General features: G+C 44.5%; 1 protein-coding gene across 1 annotated transcript in view; it reads left to right on the top strand.

The window, feature by feature from the left end:
• LOC308299849 (limbic system-associated membrane protein-like) overlaps window positions 1–19,530 on the top strand; it is a gene marked incomplete at both ends in the record, with an annotated part of 108,764 nt that overhangs the window by 48,079 nt on the left and 41,155 nt on the right. The window contains one exon of the mRNA XM_080743632.1: window positions 12,615–12,759. Coding sequence (XP_080599758.1) covers window positions 12,615–12,759 — 145 coding nt within the window. The remainder of the gene's footprint in view (window positions 1–12,614; window positions 12,760–19,530) is intronic.

Here is a 19,530-nt window from a genome sequence, read left to right as displayed (position 1 = left end):
GGATGCTAACTGTACCCACCATGTTACGGTCGGTCAGGCAAGGGGATTTCCACTGTTCAGTGGATCTGAAGGATGCTTATCAGCACGTCCAGATTTATCCCCCACACAGGAAATTCCTACGGTTCGCCTTCGAGGGTCGCCTATACGAGTACACAGTACTCCCTTTCGGTCTGTCACTGAGCCCGAGGGTTTTCGTGAAAGTGACCGAAGCAGCCATCGCCCCGCTGAGACAGCAGGGCGTCAGGTTGGCGACGTACATCGACGATTGGATGATTTCAGCGAGCTCCGCCCACGAAGTGGCGCGTCACACACAAGTGGTTTTGGCTCACCTGAAGGCCTTAGGTTTCATAGTCAACCACGGCAAGAGCATGCTGACTCCAGCAAGTCGTCTTACATTCATTGGGGTCCTTCTGGACTCATCCGACATGTCGGCCCGTCTCTCAGAGGAGAGGGTGGACAGGTTTCGGGAATGTCTCGACTCCTTTCAAGTGGGCCAGGAGGTCACTTACAGGAGTTGCATGGTACTGACGGGAATGATGGCTTCCGCAGTACATCTGTTGCGTTTGGGCAGGTTTCATATGAGACCTTTTCAAAGATGGATGTTATCCCTCGGGATCCCGCCCTACTTGAAGTACAAGAAGGTTACGGTTTCCCCTTCCTGCGCGATCGCCCTGTCTCCGTGGCTGGTGGAGGGGTTCCTCACCAGCGGAGTCTCGATTGGCGAGGTGGTTTCCCGCAAGTCGATCACGACAGACGCCAGTCTCAGTGGATGGGGAGCCACTTTCGAGGGGCGCACAGCGCAGGGGCTTTGGCCTCTGGAGATGAGGGGTCGTCACATCAACTATTTGGAGTTGATGGCTATACTCCTGGCGCTCAAGCATTTCGAGCCTTGGATTTTGCATTGTCACGTCCTGGTCAGGACAGACAATACGACGGCCATGTTTTATGTCAACAAACAGGGGGGCCTGTCGTCGTTGCCACTGGACCGTCTGGCTCGAGAATTGACGGTTTGGTGCTTGTCGCGCCTCAAGTCGATCAGGGCCTTACACGTCCCAGGTCTCCTCAACAGCGGAGCAGATCTCCTGTCCAGGGGAGGTTCTCGCTACGAGGATTGGTCTCTCCACCCCAGGGTGGCGAACCAGATTTTTCGCAAGTTCGGTCAGCCAGTGGCGGACCTGTTTGCGTCAGCGGAGAATACGAAGTGTCCGTTGTTCTTCGCGGTGAAGGGCAGTCCTCCCTTGGGGTTGGACGCCTTAGCGCACACGTGGCCGAGAGGTCTACTGTACGCGTTTCCCCCCTTCGACTTAATCCGACCCACTCTGGAGAGAGTCAGGAGGTTCGGTCTGGAGATGCTCCTGGTGGCTCCCTACAAGGGCACGTGGAGGTCGGCGATCGCCCCTCTCCTTTGCGAACCGGGTTGGCAGCTGCCTCAGTGCAGGGATCTGTTGAGTCAGGCCAGGGGGGAGATCTTCCACCAAGACCTGCAGGTCCTAGACCTGTGGGTTTGGCACGTGAAAGGTTAAACCTGCTGGCGGCTGGTTTTTCTTCTGAAGTGGTTGCTACCATTCAGAGTGCTAAGGCGCCTTCTACGAGGGCGTCTTATGATGGAAGGTGGAATGCCTTTGAGGACTGGTGTGAGTCGCGTGTTCCACCGGTGGTGGCCCATGTGGCGTCAGCCCAGGAAATTCTGGAATTTATGCAGGACCGCTTGAGAAGTGGTCTTTTTTTCTACCCTTAGGGGGTATTTGGCGGCTATTAATGCCTGTCACCTGGGGGTGGCGGGCAAGGCACCTTCTAAAGTCCCGGAGGTCATCAAGTTCATGCAAGGAGTTGAACGTTTGAGGCCGGTGACTAGGTCTTTGTTCCCAGTTTGGGATCTGCAGGTGGTTCTAGGGGGCCTATGTCGGGCTCCCTTTGAGCCGCTTGTAGGGATGCCTTTGAAACTTTTGAGTTTCAAGACGGCTCTTTTGCTGGCTTTGGCCACGGCTAAAAGAGTTGGTGACCTGCAAGCTCTCTCGGTGTCTGCGGAGTGCATGCAGTTTATGAACAATGATCTCAAGGTGTTGCTCAAGCCTCATCTTAAGTTTGTTCCTAAGAACATGGTGGTTCCTAAGGAGCCTGTTGTTCTTCTGGCTTTTCATCCTCCTCCGTTTGTCTCGGTGGAGGATGAACGGCTGAATTGCCTTTGTCCTGTCAGGGCATTGAAGGCCTACTGTGACAGGACTGCTGGTTCTAGAGCTTCTTCTCAGCTCTTCGTGGAAATGGGCAATGTTCTTGTCAGAAAGCCGGTGTCTAGACCCACTCTTTCGAGGTGGATTGTGGATGCTATTAGGCTGGCTTACTCTAGTGCGGGTGTGGAAGTGCCGGCGGCACTTAAAGCCCATAGCACTAGAGGTGTGGCTACTTCGTGGGCACTGGTAAAGGGAGTCTCCGTTCAGGAGATTTGTGTTTCGGCGAATTGGTCTTCGCCTTCTACCTTTGCAGCCTACTATCACCTGGATATCGAATCCTCTTCGCTAGCGCATTCGGTTCTGGGTGCAGTTGCCTCCTCTACGTCATAGAGGAGTCGGATCTTCCCCTCCCACAGGTGGGCATGTAGCCACCTGGGGTATTTTGGGGGGGACCCTGTGTTTTCCTTATATAGTGTGTCTTACTTATAAGGCGGACTTGTCCTTTTCATTTAGTTGAATGAGGCGGACTTCGGTCTGTCAGGGTCTCTCCTTATTTTCTCATGCCTTCACACCCAGGTCCGGTGGGCCTGGGACCTTCTGGGTGATGGGTCACGCCCGTTTGGGCTGTGCTCACCCGTATGAGGGGTGTGTGGGGGTATGAGAGTAGGTTGTGGCTTAGAGGGGAGTTTAAGAATCCCAAGTGGGAGGTCATCCTGGAATATTGACAGTAAACGGTAGGTTCCGTACGGAACCATTGTTTACTTAGATATGGAAGGATGACCTCCCACGTAATGCCCCTCTGTTTCACTGAATGTGGCAGAGAGTGGTATTAAGAGGATGTTACTTCCGCCTCCGGGGGCTTATATAGCCTGGAGGCGGGTCACTCCGGTTTGAGTGACAGGCCCTTCCTACCTACGTTAGTACGGGAGCTGAAGTAGTTTCTCTGAATGATCGCCAGGGGGCGTCATTACCCAAGTGGGAGGTCATCCTTCCATATCTAAGTAAACAATGGTTCCGTACGGAACCTACCGTGTCTTTGTATTGTCATTGCAATTATGAAGGTTGTTCCAGCTCTGTGTGCTGGTGCCTCGTGATGATATTTGAATATAAATCAATGCAATCATTAATTGAAGCAGTCATTATTTCATCTGTGCTGAAAGCAGGCAGCATCCCTTAACAGCTATTGAGGCAGCTGTAAAAGGCTTATTGACACAGAATAATGTTATTTTAAGATAATTCGATGTGGGACACACAACGGATGAATCCAAATTCAGTTACAATTCCCTTACTTTGAGCTAAATGGCTTGTTAATTGCCTCATTTTAACAGAATAACAAATAAATCAGAAAGTGTACGGGCAGTGCCTGGTCATTTATTGTAAACACATTATACTAATATACAGTAATGGTCCTTGTACTGTGTACCGGTAGGTTACACAGACTGAGAGGTTTGGCCTGATAATTGAATTGCAGATTGCTAATGCATTCACTGATGTAGCTGATGTAGGCCATAATTGAAGACGTGTGCCTAATTTAATGTGTGCCTAATTTAATATGCATGATAATGGTTCATTATCATGCATATAATACTGTACAGTATGTACCAGGCAAACCCACCGGAGGATAGAGAGAGTCTTGGACGAACTAGTGTTGATTTCGTAATTTGTAGACTAAAACTTTGACGAAGAATGTCTACATACTGTAGTATTTATACTCGTCCCCATGCACGCCTTTGTCTCCTCCAGGCTGGACTACTGCAATGCCCTACTCATAGGGATCTCCACCAAGAGCCTCCAAAGGCTACAGTACATACAAAACAGTGCTGCCAGGATTCTGATGCGAGTGCGAAAATATGATCATATTACACCCATCCTCCGTTCACTTCACCCCCCCCCCCCGCCCCACCTCAAAGAACTAATCACACCAAAACCGAGCACCACAGTCCACTGACGTTTTTAAAAACAGACTAAAAACCTACCTATTTCAGAAAGCGTTCTCTTAATCTTTTCTGGGCCTTGTCCTTTTTTTGTCCTTGTTTAGTTTTAGTCCTGACCTGTTTTTAGAAAAAGACCCTGTACTGTAGCACTTTGAGATTCTTTTTTAATGTAAAGTGCGTTATAAATAAAATGCATTATTAGTATTATTATTATTACTTAAGTGAAACATTTGAGCATTTATTCCACCACTGGAAAATAGCAGTGTTTTAGTGGCCTGTGGTGCATGTAATACAAAGGACCACATAGGTTGATGTGAGGAACTCATCTGCACACCAGTAGACAGACCATGCAATAAGAGATGCTGCCTGGGTAGTCTCACATGGCCAGACCGTTGACTCCGCGATTTAGAAATGCTCCCGTCATACCGCCTGGAAGAACGTTAGAAGAACGATGAGTAAACGCTTAAAGAAAGCGGAAGTGTAGCTTCCTCGTCACTTCTGTTTCCGTCTCACATCGCGCACATTGATCATTATATAAATATATTTTATTTGCCTTTGCATTATTGTAATTTTCAATGATACACCTGTATATAGAGGACCTCAGAAGATACTGTGCTCTTTAAAAGTCACATGACCATGTCAACACAGCTGTCTGAAATGAGTGATCACATTGATTGTTTCTGATTGGTTGTTTGGTACCAGGTCCAGTGGAAATGTATTTTAGTGTTTGTCAGCCATCACTGAATTTAGCTTGAGAAAGGTCTCACGACCGAAACGTTGCAACAGATTTTACCTTTGGAACGCGCAAGTGGCAGTGTACGGGTGTATTTCCTCAATTAATTCTACTGCTTTGTGACCTACGCACCTGCTTGAGAGGAACTACTGGGTGTGCGACAGTCTTCCCTTTACAATCATTATATAAATAAAAATCATCTAAGCATGTTTAGCTTGCTGCTTATCGGAAATTACATTTTAAAATATATTTTCTTGAACGGAAATGCCAGTTTCCATTACTCGCCGTTCAGGAGCTGTAGTTTCCAGACTCTATATAGCATTCAGAGATTGTGGAATAGTTGTCTGGCTACGGGAGACTACTGCCTGGGTAACCATCCACATATACTGTATGACTTATTATAATAGAGATGATATGGTAACCATCCAGATATACTGCATGACTTACAGTATTATAATAGAGTACCATGCAAAGCCCTCTCTGAGACAAGATGGTGTAAACAACCAATCTGAGAGATTTGCAGGGGGTGGGATGGGTGAGAGAGAGAGAGAGAGAGAGAGAGAGAGAGAGAGAGAGAGAGAAGAGAGAGAGAGAGTGTGAGTCACATATTAATAATCAAGGTAATGTATTCCTCCACCGAGACGAGAAAATAATCAATGTGTAATTTGATCTCAGTTTTAATGAGTAAATAAACTATTTCTATTGTTATGAGTGCATAGGAGGACATCAGCCTCCAGCACAAACACACATTATGAGTATTTTCATATAAATGGCCGCGGACTGTTTGTCTAAACAGCACTAATTAATAATTATGATGCATATGACTAATAAACACTGCAGTTCCTTACTGTGGATATGTTTATTTTGATATTGCAGATTGTTCCTTTGTGCTGCTAGCTACTTGCAAACTAGGTTTGTAACCTGTTTACGAGAGGTATTTTTTACGTAAGGGATAATGTCTGGGTCAGTGGTCATTATCGAGAAATAAAATCCCTTTATCATCCTGAAGGGATTTTTTACCGCGGACTCAGACATTATCCCGCTATTACACGGCTACTTAATAAATACATTCATAATAATTTCACCCAAAAGTAAGAACAAAATGAAATATTTCCTTGCTTTTAGTAGTGATTAAGTGTTGCACTGCATGGGCATCCGCCGAGCAACAACGTCGCCTCTGCGAATAAAGTGTTGATCAAATAGAATCCATATTTGGTTACTGCATTGTCTATTTCTCACATTCCTGAGAGCAACGTTTTATTTTCTGTTTGTTTACATGGTTGTCATGTTGGATATGGCATACATTTCATACAGAGCAGCACCTTAGATTAAACAGCGATCTGTTATAGAGTTGAGCGGTCTCTTATCAAGAAATAACACACAGCTGAATTCAGCGATTGACCAATCAGAATCAAGCATTCCATCAAGCCGTGTAATAAAACCCAACACAAGCCACAGCTGTGTGACACGCACATCAGAACCTTCTCTTAGCTCTTGATACCAAAACAAAAAAAAAATACACACACACCAGCACGCACGCACGCACGCACGCACGCACACACACACACACACACACACACACACACACACACACACACACACACACACACACACACAGATCGTTCCACCCTGTTGGATTAAGCGGCTGTTACTGATACGGAGGAGATAACCTACTAATCTTTCTCTGTCCGTTACGCCAACACTTCCAGTTTGATAGCATCTCCCACAAACCCACTATCATGCAGCCACACATGTACCGGTATGTCACCACACCATGATAACTTGATTTTGAGAGCAAATCTAGGTTAAATTTTAGTCACAGTCTTTAGAATGACATTCAATTTACTTTTAGTCAATATTTTAGTCATCTGAAATGTTTTGGTTTTAGTCTAGTTTTAGTCAACTAAATATCATAAGAATTTAGTCGACCAAATCTACAGTTGATTTTGTTGACAAAAATGTATTTTGGCGGGCCTCGATGGCGTCGTAATGGCTGATTTGTGAGCTTGTAGATCTGTAATATTCAGAGTGCAACACCCGAGCGCAACCAAACATAATCAACACTCCAGCCTTACTGATCTAAATTCCACTCCTACTTACTCCCAGTCCCAGCATATAGAAGCTCTCAATCACAGCGAGTGGAAAACCCATTTTGCAGTGCCTCAAAGTGCCGCTCAGCCAATCCTCCTACCTGTCACAGGTAGCGGGGAATTGAGCCTGAGACATGCAGCATAATGTACGTATCACTCTAAACTGACGGGACAGCAGGAAATCACTTTGTGCCGTAGCCGTGTGCTCTTGTCGGCTTCCATAAGAACTTTGTTCACTCAAACTAAACGATTTGCAACGGGGAGAAGATAGTGAATATTGGTGCCCTGTTTTTTTCTTCAGCCCTGCAACTGTGTGTTGAAGCCTTTTTAGATCTGCTATCACATAGTGCCAGCTCAGTGGCCTTGTGGTTAGAGTGTCCGCCCTGGGACTGGGAGGTTGTGGTTCGAACCCCGGCCGGGTCATATAAAAAATGGTATCCAGTGCGTCCCTGCTTGGCACTCAGCATCAGGTGTTGGGATTGGGAGGTTAAGCCTTGCAGACTTTCCCTTGTAGGGTTTATGTCAAATTACACATTTTCAAATTTTACCTCATGCATGGACTAAGGCTGCATTTCTTGTATTTTGAAGTTTTTCACATTTGGACATATGGACGCAATGTGTACATCAGCATGTGATCATGAGACAACGATAATTGGATCGTTGTCTCAATAACAAGCAGGTGGTCAGACAGGTCACACGTCAAGACGACCTGCCTTACCTTACCCATCAAAAATGGCTAAAGTGGCTAAACAAAGAAAGGCGATGCCGAATGCCGGGTTAACAAAAAATGTACTGCTAAGTATTTATTTACTGAAGTCAGAGGTAAAGCCGTTTGTTTAGTTTGCGGGGAGCACATCTTGCGGGGAGCACTGCCTTTTGGCCCAGCCCTGGACAATATTCTCTGTTGTTCATGTGGCCCCATGGAAAAAAATATTTCCCACCCCTGCGCTACAGAAACAGCAGATAGGCTCCTGCCCTATGGTCCTCATGGCTCGGCAAGGCTTACTTTACTTATCACATAGTGCAGCATATGGGCCAACATGCCCTCACACACATACAGTACTTGATGGATGCATGCCTCATATTGTGAGTAAAATGAATAGACATATTGGTGCTACAACAACATGACATGAACCACACATGTACAGCCATGTGTTGATGCCACAGCTCCACAAAGCAGCACACACACACACGCGCCAACATGTACTGACCTACATGCACCTCTTCATTCATGCACACCAGCAGGAACCCACACACGCACACACACACACACACATGCAATGCACGCACACCAAGCCCCAATTATCTCCACTACTTTGACTTTACATGGGACACAGTGCATTCTGGGATGAGGCATTGTTTCTATACCATACTTACGTATATTCAGTGAGCACACATAAACAAATTCCAAATCAACTGTAAGTTTGGTATTGGCGATACATTATTGCATATTGAATATTATATGAAATATTCTTCATTTACAATGGAACACCATGCATGGGATTGTCATAACTCTCAATATCTCTGGTATAAGGCATTCCACTCTCTCTCCCTCACCCCTTCTCCTGACAATGACTAACATTTGGTGTTTAACATTTTGTTACTTGGGGTCACAAAGTCGTGTGCGTGCGTGCGTGTGTGTGTGTGTGTGTGTGTGTGTGTGTGTGTGTGTGTGTGTGTGACCAACTTATTATATCTATATTCTGCCCCCAGTTTCCGTGAATCTTTTACTATTTTTACTATTTACACATTTTTCTTCTCTTTGTTGTTGAAAGGAAAGTGTTAGAATTATACTTTAGTCGTTATTTTTGTCTCGGATCTGTTGAATTAGCGAGGGACAGAAAATGCTCTGGGGGCAGAGTTCTCCTCTGCCTACAAAATGATGTCACGGCTTAAAAGCCCCGCCGATCTACAGGCTCACAACGCGTTGAGCTTGTAGATCTGCTATTTCCACTATGTTTACATTTTTGAACATATATAAACATTTTTCAACATGTAAACGATTATGACGATTATCCCAAAATAATTGCGATTATGTCAAATAATTGTGATTAGACGATTATGTAATAATTGTGACAGCCCTATAGAGCCAACAGCTAGTGGGCGCAGGGTGGTCACCGCAGGGCTTGGCACATCTCTGCCTCATTAGGTCTGCTCTGTGGTCCTGACAGCTTGTCCTGAAGCACACATCCATCCATTCTGCAGCTCTGGTCCAGGCATCTTGTCAGCACCACACAGACCACTGTATACATATTGATGGGTCCCATAACACAGTTAACTGTTCTGCTGCTGTAGACGATCCTCACCGTCATTCAAATCGGTGACTACATGACGCCGTTGACAGCGCTCACCGTCAATCTTACTGTATTTACAGTAAATGTATTAATACTTACATAATGTCGCTCCGGTCGCGGACGCATCGGTAATGTCCGCGATTTGTTTAAAACGCACGTTGGGCGTGCACGCGAAGTGAAGCTCCTCCATGTTAAGTCAATGGAGAGGCCCATAAAGAGACTTCATTTAATCCAAAAGAGCCATTTTGAGCCATTTTGCACCAGATCTGATGTAAACAATACACACGGCAGGGCGCAGCCATGTTTCTCTTCTCGGCTCACACTGTCATGTGACTAGATGACGTAATCGTTGCCGTCAAGTGATAATCCAAAAAAACAAAAACAACCCCCTTCCAGCCCTTCAAAATAATAGCGGCGGCCGACGGAGGAAACGGCGCGGCACCAAGGCAACAAGCAACCTTCAGATTAAGAGGCACGAGTTGTGTTAAACTTCATCCACTGTCATCCACTTCTCCAGATGATTACCGTAGTTGCAGCCACAAATCCTCTTTATCGCTGGAGAGGAAGCTGTAGCCTTTCTGCCAATTCATCATTTTACTAAATAAATATTTGGTATTTTTTATACAGGAAAAAAACTTATTTTTTGGTTAACTAAGTTCATGCAGAGTGTGAATGCAGTGGAAGGGTCATATTATGATGCAATGATGTCACAACTAGCGAATCCATTTTCACCTCGTCATGGCGTTTCCAGAGTGTCTCAGAGGACTCTCAATAGTGATGAATCACTCAGCAATAAATAAACAGCTCAGCATCCCAATCAATCACACTCTGAGTCTGCTGAGACAGCATTGAGTTGAGCTGAGGTCAAATCAGACGCACCGACGCTCCCATTCCCATTCACCTCCATGCTGCACAGCTCTGCACGCACGCACACACACACACACACACACACACACACACACACACACACACACACACACACACACACATATTTTTAAAAAGTAATCCCCTACAGTTAAAAGTTACGGCAGTTATGGCAGTACTCCATGCTGATTCGACTTGATTATTTTGTTTGGCGTTATTATAACTTATTTGTAAAATCTATGAGGGAAAGTGGAGAATTTAAACCAGCATGTAACCCCCATCATTCAGATCCGTTAATCCAGATTACACTTTTTAAAATGTAACCTGAGACTTCAAAAGTTACGATTTTTTTGTAATCTGATGACATAATCCCGTTACATGTAATCCGTTACTTCCCAACCCTACACACACACACACACACACACACACACACACACACACACACACACACACACACACACACACACACACACACACACACACACACACATGCACGCACACACACACGCACCGTGACAGCTCCTTCTGCAGCAGACACACACAGCTGGAGGGCAGAGCAGGAAGCAGTGACTATAGCCCCAGTATTGCCAGCATGCTGGGAGGCAGCCTGCAGCAAGTTGAGGAAGAGTGGGGTGGTTTAAACATGGAAGCCAGTGTCACGCCTCGCCAAGGCCAGGTGGGGGGACTCTGCAACTTGTGGGGTGTCTGTGGCTCAGGAGGTAGAGCAGGAGGTTGGCCAATGATCCGTGGGTCGGCGGTTCAAATCCCAGCTCGTCCTGTCCACATGTGGAAGTGTCCTTGGGCAAGACACTGAACCCCACATTGCCTCCAATGAGTCGGTCAGTGTAAGCCCTCCACTGTTGGTGTGTGAATGTGGGAAGTGAGCACGTGAGTGAATGTACGCGGCTCCACTTCCCAATGTATGAATGAATGGACCATTGTAAGTCGCTTTGAGTTCGCAAACTTGCTTAGAAAAGTGCTATAAAAATGCAATCTATTATTATTATTATTATGAACTGCTTAAAGAAGCATATAGCGCTAGATTATGCAGGACAAGAGTCTCGCCGGCCTCAGCTGTCATTCAGCTCCCTTTTCCTATTCCTCATTCACAGATCTGCTGGTCATTACGTCACACTGTCAATCATACTCCAATCAGAGCTCATGCTCTGTAAGGGAGGCCTCTTCAAATATGTCTTGCATTCACTATAGTTCTGCTTGTCTTGATGCCTGCTTCGCATCTGCTGCTGCTTAGCTGCCTCCTCCACCCCAGCCTCCACCTTTTTGATCACAAGTCTGGAATAGGCTCAAATACTTGTGGTTTATGTCTGCTTATTCAAGCTAATAATGTCAATGTATTGCTATTGTACTGCTATTGTATCCCTATGGGGGTTTTGCTTAACGTTCCCTGATTTTGTAATGTAAGACGACAGCGGATGCGTCTTGTATGTAAATTCCCCCTCCCTCCTCAGGCCTGGGATTTGTTGCAGGGTTTAGAATGTGTTCAGAGAGGATAGATTAGCCAGGAAAGAACCGCATGGGGCTGAGGTTTGTTTCCCATGGCTCACGGCTGATCCCATCCACAAACACTGCAGTTGTTGTGGCTCCAGGCTGCATCCATCCAGGCCGCAGGGAGCTGGATGAGGATGACCTGTCATGTTCACAACCTGACAACCATGTCTCTGTCCCAGAGCGGATAAGGTGCCGGCTACACAGAGCTGGATATTTCTGAAGCTAGACATTTTTTTGTGCTGTTGGGGCTTGCAGCCACACGAAGCTGGATATTTCGACTGTGAAAAACCGGATAAATAAGTGGAGAGATTGAAAAATATCCGATTCACTGGATCAGTGTAGACAAGGAACCCGGATATCTCTGAAGACTTTACTGTGTGTGTGCTTGTTAGACCTAGATATCTTTGTCGTGTGGACCTAGATATTTTTCTGTGTGGATATCTGAAAAAACGGGATATATGAAATATCCAGCTCCGTGTAGCCATGGGCTAAGTATAGTGATTTTCAGCCTTTTTCATATCAGGACAGGGTCGGAGGGACAAAAACATTTTTGGATGACTAGATGTTGATTTCCTTTGCCTTATTTCCTTTTGCCTGCACAAAGGAAATCAACATCTAATCCTGTGTTTCTTAAACTGACTAAACCTAAATGAAGTTTTATTCAAAAGACTTTGACTGAAACAAAATCTAAACTTGCTGTCAAAATCAACGCTGGACAGGAAGATCACTGCAAATTGCTTTCACTATTAAATCTATATGCTAGTTGTTGTTTCAGTAAGTAATGGTTTTAAAACCCTCGACTTGCCGTAAATCAAATTGGTTGTCACGCCGTCCGCCTACTCACTCTGTGATCATGTAATAGCTATAATTTCCCCAGTTTGACATCTCTCTTCACCCCTAATGAGAGTATAAAAGTGACGTTCCCTTTTATGTACGCCTTTCTCTTCAGAGAATCAAAGTGTTTCTGGTTCTAATCAGTGTTCCTCACCTCTCTGTTGTTGCTCTCTGTGTGTCCACAGGTGTTACGTGGATGACAAAGTGTCCAAGGTGGCCTGGCTCAATCGATCCAACATCATCTTCACTGGTCAGGACAAGTGGTCCCTGGACCCCCGAATAGACCTGGTGACTAAAGGACAGCTGGAGTACAGCCTACGCATACAGAAGGTACAGAATATGACCTTACTGTGTATATATAGAGAATAAAGAAAGTACAGTGCTGTAGTATAATAACGTAATACAGAACAATGTATAGCCTACAGAAGGCACAGTATAACTGCAGTGTGATGTAATAGAGAACAATGCACAGTTGGTGCCTCATATTTAGATGTTTGTTGTCTTCACACTGTCTGTGCCTTTGCTATTGTCAGCACTAAGGTTGTTATAGTTTAGAATTTTAGAGTGTAAAGTACAGTAGACCGAGCCTGATAAATCAGTCCGCACATTACCACCCCCTGTTGGTGGGTGGTGTGTAGTGTGGACTGACCCCGGAGATATTTTATTTTACTTCGTCTCGCCTGAAGAGCGGGCGAATTGAATGGGCCAATCAGGGCTGTATTGAGGCACGTGGTAGGCTGGTCCGGTCCCAGCCCCACCCCCAGCCCCCTCCCTTCGGAGCTGTTCTGCCCACGTGAGAGTCCCTAGTGGACTCTGATTGGTGCTCTTCTGCCCACGTGAGTCGCTAGTGGACTCTGATTGGTCCGTGAAAACTGTCATGGCGGAGTCAGACTCGACTCGAATTCTTTTAATAAACTATACAATAGTGCTGTTTCATTACGTTTTAATACCATTTTGCACTAACGTAAACATGCAATCATATAATATGTTATGAGAAATAACATATTTTTGCAATGTCACGCCACGTCGCCGTCGGGGGCTCTAAGTGTGTGTGTGTGTGTGTGTGTGTGTGTGTGTGTGTGTGTGTGTGTGTGTGTGTGTGTGTGTGTGTGTGTGTGTGTGTGTGTGTGTGTGCGTTTGTCTAGCTATACCTATGGGGACCAACCGCATGTTCACACAGTCACGCGCAGGGGACGTCTGACACAGTGGGGACAAAATCGTAGGTCCCCATAGTTATTATCATTCAGGAAGATAGGGGAGAGGTTGCTGAAGTGTCTGGTTGTTTTTTTTAAGCAAGTCCCTCAATTCGCGTTTTCATGTCATATGACAGGTGTGTTAACACAGTGGGGACAGCCCCCATCAGACGATAGTTGGTACTGCAGTTTGTGTGTGAGTGTGTGAGAGAATGGGAGAATGAGAGCTTCACACACTACTAGCCAATCACAGGTCAGATATTTGCATACAATGACGTTGGCTTCAAGTCAGCACATATGGTGGACTTTCTTTCAAGGACTTTCAAAGACCCTCTAAACTGGTAAGCAATGTGGTTATTAATATTATTTACGGTTGTGTCCGTATATATACATGTAAAAAAAACACCGGGCTTGTAGAACAGCTATTTTTGCCGACATTTGGCGGCTGTAGCTCTGTATATATACATGTAAAAATAATAATATCATAATAAATAATATACATTTGGCGGCTGTAGCTCGAGGGAATGTTTTAGAGTCTCGGGGTTTGCATTTTTGGTTTCAGCAGCTAATTTCCATTCCAATCATATGCTGCATGTCAATAGAAACTACCTATTGAAGCTAAAAGAAGCCATGAAAAACAGCTTGTTACACCACAATTGACGGCCGTTAGCTTAGCGGCTAACGCCGTTAGCTTAGCGGCTAATGCTAGCGCTGCAGGCTAACAGAGGCAATGTATACACATCTGGAATAAAACGCGACCCAACTCTATTTTTGCTCTATCTATCTATGATTGCCAAACATCTACAAGCTCACAGTGCGAGGCGGTTAAGTGTAGATTGTGTAACTTTAGTCAGAAGGATAATCTGACCCTGATAATATACCACAAACACATGATGTTACAGTTAGCTAAGCTCGGGGAACCCATTTCAATAGGGCACGCATTCTGGTGTTGCGCACGTATGTAGAAGCGCAAGCAACGTGTACTAGACGAAAACGGTGCCCTATAGAACTGTGTATCAGTAGCCTACTGCACTACTCTGTTACAAGTAGAATTGATTGATTGAAGACTTTATTAGAAGTTTGCATAGGAAAAGGTACAGTTTCATGACGGTACAGTTCACTGGTACAAGGTCTACTAAAAGGAGATCCATGAAAAGACTAAGCTTATTTCCACTGGAAACCATTTAAGTATCTCATATAACATTGAATGACAGACGAATAGAACACAGTACTATGCAGTAGATATGTAAATAAAATAAGAAGTATGTGAGCTATTCAAATGTATGTTTTCTAGGCCTAAATCAAAATCTACAAAGCAATAACTAAAGTTTTGAAATAAATGTAGGCCTAGTGGAGTATAGGGTGACCATATTCTGAAAACCCAAAAAGAGGACACACTACCCGGCATATATATATATATATATATATATATATATATATATATATATATATATATATATATATATATATATATATGCGCAATTTTGCTATATATATATATATATATATATATATATATATATATAGCAAAATATTTTGTTCCAGGGACCCCCAGAAGCAAAGATTAGATTTCAGTCTATTCTGCATCTAGGTTAAGGCCACAGACCCTTTGGGAAACGAGTTTGGGTCGACTTTGTTTGGCCTTAAGCTAGATGCAGAAAAGACAAAAATCTAATCTTTACTTCTGGGGGTCCCTGGAACTAAATATTTTGCGATGGGGGTCCGTGGCCAAATACATATCATTCTGGGGGTCCTTGACATGACAGAGTTTGAAAAACAATGATAGCAACATAAGTTTTTTCAGGAAAACTGTTAGGATTTAGAAGACATTTGTAGAATGTGCCTATCAGTGGTTAAGGACCCCCAAAATGTTGTTTTTGGCCGCGGACCCCCATCTCAAAATATTTTGTTCCACGGATGGACCCCTATTGCAAAATATTTTGTTCCAGGGACCCCCAGAAGCAAAGATTAGATTTCGGTCTATTCTGCATCTAGCTTAAGGCCACAGACCCGTTGGGAAACGAGTTTGGGTTGACTTTGTTTTAGGTCGACCTTTCATGTATTCCCCTCAAGTAGTCCTGAGGTCCCCAGACCCCACTTTGGGAACCATTGCCATATGGGGATAATGTTAGCCCGACTCCAACAAGCTAAAAGCAATTGGTTTAAGCAATTGGTTTTCATTAGAGATGGTAGTCCTTGCATGGATGATTGTTACTGGTTATTCTTGTATGTTATTTGCAAATAACTTGAATACATTTGATTAGGTGGCAGATAATAAACATGGGAACATCTGCAAGGAAACAAGTTTCTCCAGAGACCTCTTCAGGGTGTTTCCGCTTGTGATGCAAATAAGAGGTACAGACAAAAATTGCTGCCCCAAACCCTGTGGAATGCACACCCCAAATGCTCTCATTCCACAGTGTTTATTGATTTTATATTTGTTTTCTCATGCCACCCATGTAATATACATTTGAGTATGTACTCATAGACTACCTGCATTGTTCACTTACAGAGTTAAGGGGGTCATTGCAAATAATACATTTGAGAACCACTACCTGGCTATCGCTCTCTCTGCTATTCTGCACTTCGGAGCAAAGATGGAATTCATTAATTGGGGCCTGAGTGCGATCGATACCATATTCTCAACCAAGACGAATGATGGGGACTCACATTGTCCTGGCTCATCCTACCCTGCGGGATATTTAAAAGATTCTTACGGGAAATGGCAACCACTATGCCTGTTTCCGTTAAGCATCGAAGATTCGGAAGACATAATTATATTTTGGAGCCTGGTGACGGGTACCCTAATGCTTGGAACTGCAGCGGGGCTTGTGTACCGAAAGATAAAGAAGATGGCAGGAGCTCAACAGAATGCCCAACGCCTGCCGGAGATGATAGCGGAGATCGGACGGGGTGTTCAGCTGATGTCGGGAAGGCTGGATCTCATCGCAGCACGACTGGCTAACCCCTGAGACGGGTCGCACTGGGAAAGACTTTGAGGGGGGCTACAATCAAGCCGCCCCGAGCTAAAGTCTGTTTTTCAAATGGATATGATTCGGACCCCCTGCCCGCAAACAATCAACCGAGAGCTGCGGTGGAGCAGAGGGGAGCTTGCTATGCTTTTCCCACGGAGCGTCCCCTGGAACTCACCCGCCCCAACCCCCCAACCCGTCCAGACCCCCGCAACACCTGCGGGCAGCGCTGTCTCAACTTTCACACGGTGGGGGCTGCGTCGGCCCGTGGATTACACACACTCACACATTCATTGCCTGGCGCGCACAAGGGCATGGTGAACTCTCTCTGACTGTTGCTCGAACTTTCTCGAACTTATCGCATTCCAACGCGTGTTAAGTCAACAGCACGATACATCAAGAGACTCTATGTTCTGTGTGACCTTGTCAAACTGATAAACCCGACACAACATCTGTCTCTGATTCCCTCTGTCCCCCCTCCCTCCTGCAAGGCTTGAACATGTTTTGTCTAAGGAGTGTTTTTGCAAATGATTATCCTGTTATGACTTATAATCAGAGCTCATGACCGTGATGAATATTTGATTTTTTGACTCACCCTCATGTCCTTACCCCTCCCCCCCCCTCCTCTCCTGCTCTTTTTCTCTCTTCCCCTCCTGTGTGTTTGTTCGTCAACCTGTTTGTTTTGTTTTTGTCTTCATGTGGGGACTACGGATGAAATTTAGCATTCTTGCTAATTCCGGTGTATTTACATTGCATTCATGTAGTGTTCATTAATATGCATTGTCCCGTCTAAATAAATAAAATACAATACAATAAAAATACAAATACTACTAGTTGGACTCCTCCTGTTATGCTATAGCTATAGTGTCGTACATCAGGGGTTCCCAAACTTTTTTGTCTCAGGGCACCCCGTGAATATTTTTTTAAAATCCGAGGCACCCCTACATTATAATTTTCACTCCCAGCACCTCATATTTATTGCATATCGTTGTTGTCGGGTGGAACCCTTGTATGTTCAAAACCGTTCATTTTATATTTATCATCTATAAAATGTACTAAACTAGTGAAAACAGCAGATCTACAAGCACACAACGCCTCGCGATGCGAGACTGAAAATAACTGTGTACTTCAAGTTTAAAATGATACTAAATATTTTTTCAAGTGTCCAAATAAATTCCAAATATTATCAAATGATCTCGCGGCACCCCTGGACTGCCGTCGCGGCACCCCAGGGTGCTCCGTCACCCCAGGGTGCTCCGTCACCCACTTTGAAAACCCCTGTCATACATATTCTGAAAAAACCTGTAGACTTGACATTCAGTAATGGGGTCTTACTTGAAGGCTATATGTATTTAGGCACTCATTTGAATAGGAAATGTACGTAGGCCTATATAAATATAGATTTTACTGTCATGTTTGAGGGTCAAGAGTGGCTGTCCCTCTCGGTAGTAAGTCTCTACTGGTCCTGCCTAGCTCCCCCTGCCCCGGTAGAAAAAAGAGGAGAAGACTGATGTCAGAAAGGGAGCAAATTAGACCCTGGAAACTACCGCCCTATTTCTATACTAAGTTCCATCTCGAAGGTGATGGAAAGAATAGTCTATGAACAGGTTGAAAAGTATATTGCCAGGAAAAAAATATATATATACAAATTCCAGTCTGGCTTCAGAACATTCCACTCGACTGACACATGCCTCCTCTATTTGAGTCGACCACATCAAGCACGAGGTGGATGCTGGCAAGACACTGTGAACCACTCCATACTGGTTAACAAGCTAAAAGCAATTGGTTTTCATTATGGACGGTATACCTTGCATGGGTGATTGTTACTCGTTATTCTTGTATGTTATTTGCAAATAACTTGAATACATTTGATTAGGTGGCAGATAATAAACATGGGAAGAACTGCAAGGAGACGAGTTTCTCCAGAGACAGATGCTCTAAATTACATCAAGTCTGGAACTGACAAACCTGGACTTGAAGAACGGTTCATCAGTACATACAAAGGTGAGCAATTTATAGAACATGTTTGATGCTGCTGTTCAACTAATGCAGAGAACTCAGCGCTTTGGCGTCCACTATAGCAGGGGTTCCCAAACTTTTTTGTCTCAGGGCACCCCATAAATATAAATACATTATAACTTTCACTCCCAGCACCTTATATTTATAGCATATCATCGTTGTCGGGTGGAAACCTTGTATGTCCAAAACCGTTCGTTTTGTATTTATAATCTATAAAATGTACTAAACTAGTGAAAACAGCAGATCTACAAGCACACAACGCCTCGCGTCGCGAGGTGTTGTAGATCGGCTGTTTTCACTAGTTTTGTGCGACAGTCTTGTATGATGAAGCAGGGCTTTGCTTTACCAAAAGAAAAAATTACTTTGTACTTCAAGTTTAAAATGTTACTAAATATTTTTTCAAGTGTCCAAATAAATTCCAAATCTTATCAAATTGTCTCGCGGCACCCCTGGACTGCCGTCGCGGCACCCCAGGGTGCCCCGTCACCCACTTTGAAAACCCCTGCACTATAGGCCACTCATGTTATTTATAGACTGCAGGGCTCTACTTCCCCACATATTAGAGTATCAGACTATTCACGTTACCTTGGTATGAGTCAAATTAAGCCCTATAGGCAAGATTTCAAATTACCTCTACCTTGAATTGTTTGCAAAAACAATTAACCAAATGTTTTATACTAGTTCATGACGTGTTTATTTATTTTTCCCCAAAAGGGCGAGGCGTTTTTGCTACCAAAGACATTTCTAAAGGAGAGTTTGTGGTGGAGTATCGTGGTGAACTTATAACACAAGCTGAGTCTCATGCCAGGAAACTGTCCAAGGCAGCCTCTGTATTCCTGTTTGATTTGCAGTGGAATGGAAAGTATTGGTGGTAAGTTATTATTAAAATATATTTTTATGCCAAGTAGTTGTTTGCT

This window comes from Nannobrachium achirus (assembly GCF_963921795.1).
Source record: "Nannobrachium achirus genome assembly, chromosome: 15".
Classification (NCBI taxonomy): Eukaryota; Metazoa; Chordata; class Actinopteri; order Myctophiformes; family Myctophidae; genus Nannobrachium; species Nannobrachium achirus.
Note: the sequence above shows the minus strand (reverse complement) of the source record. Positions and strands in the feature narration are given on the sequence as shown.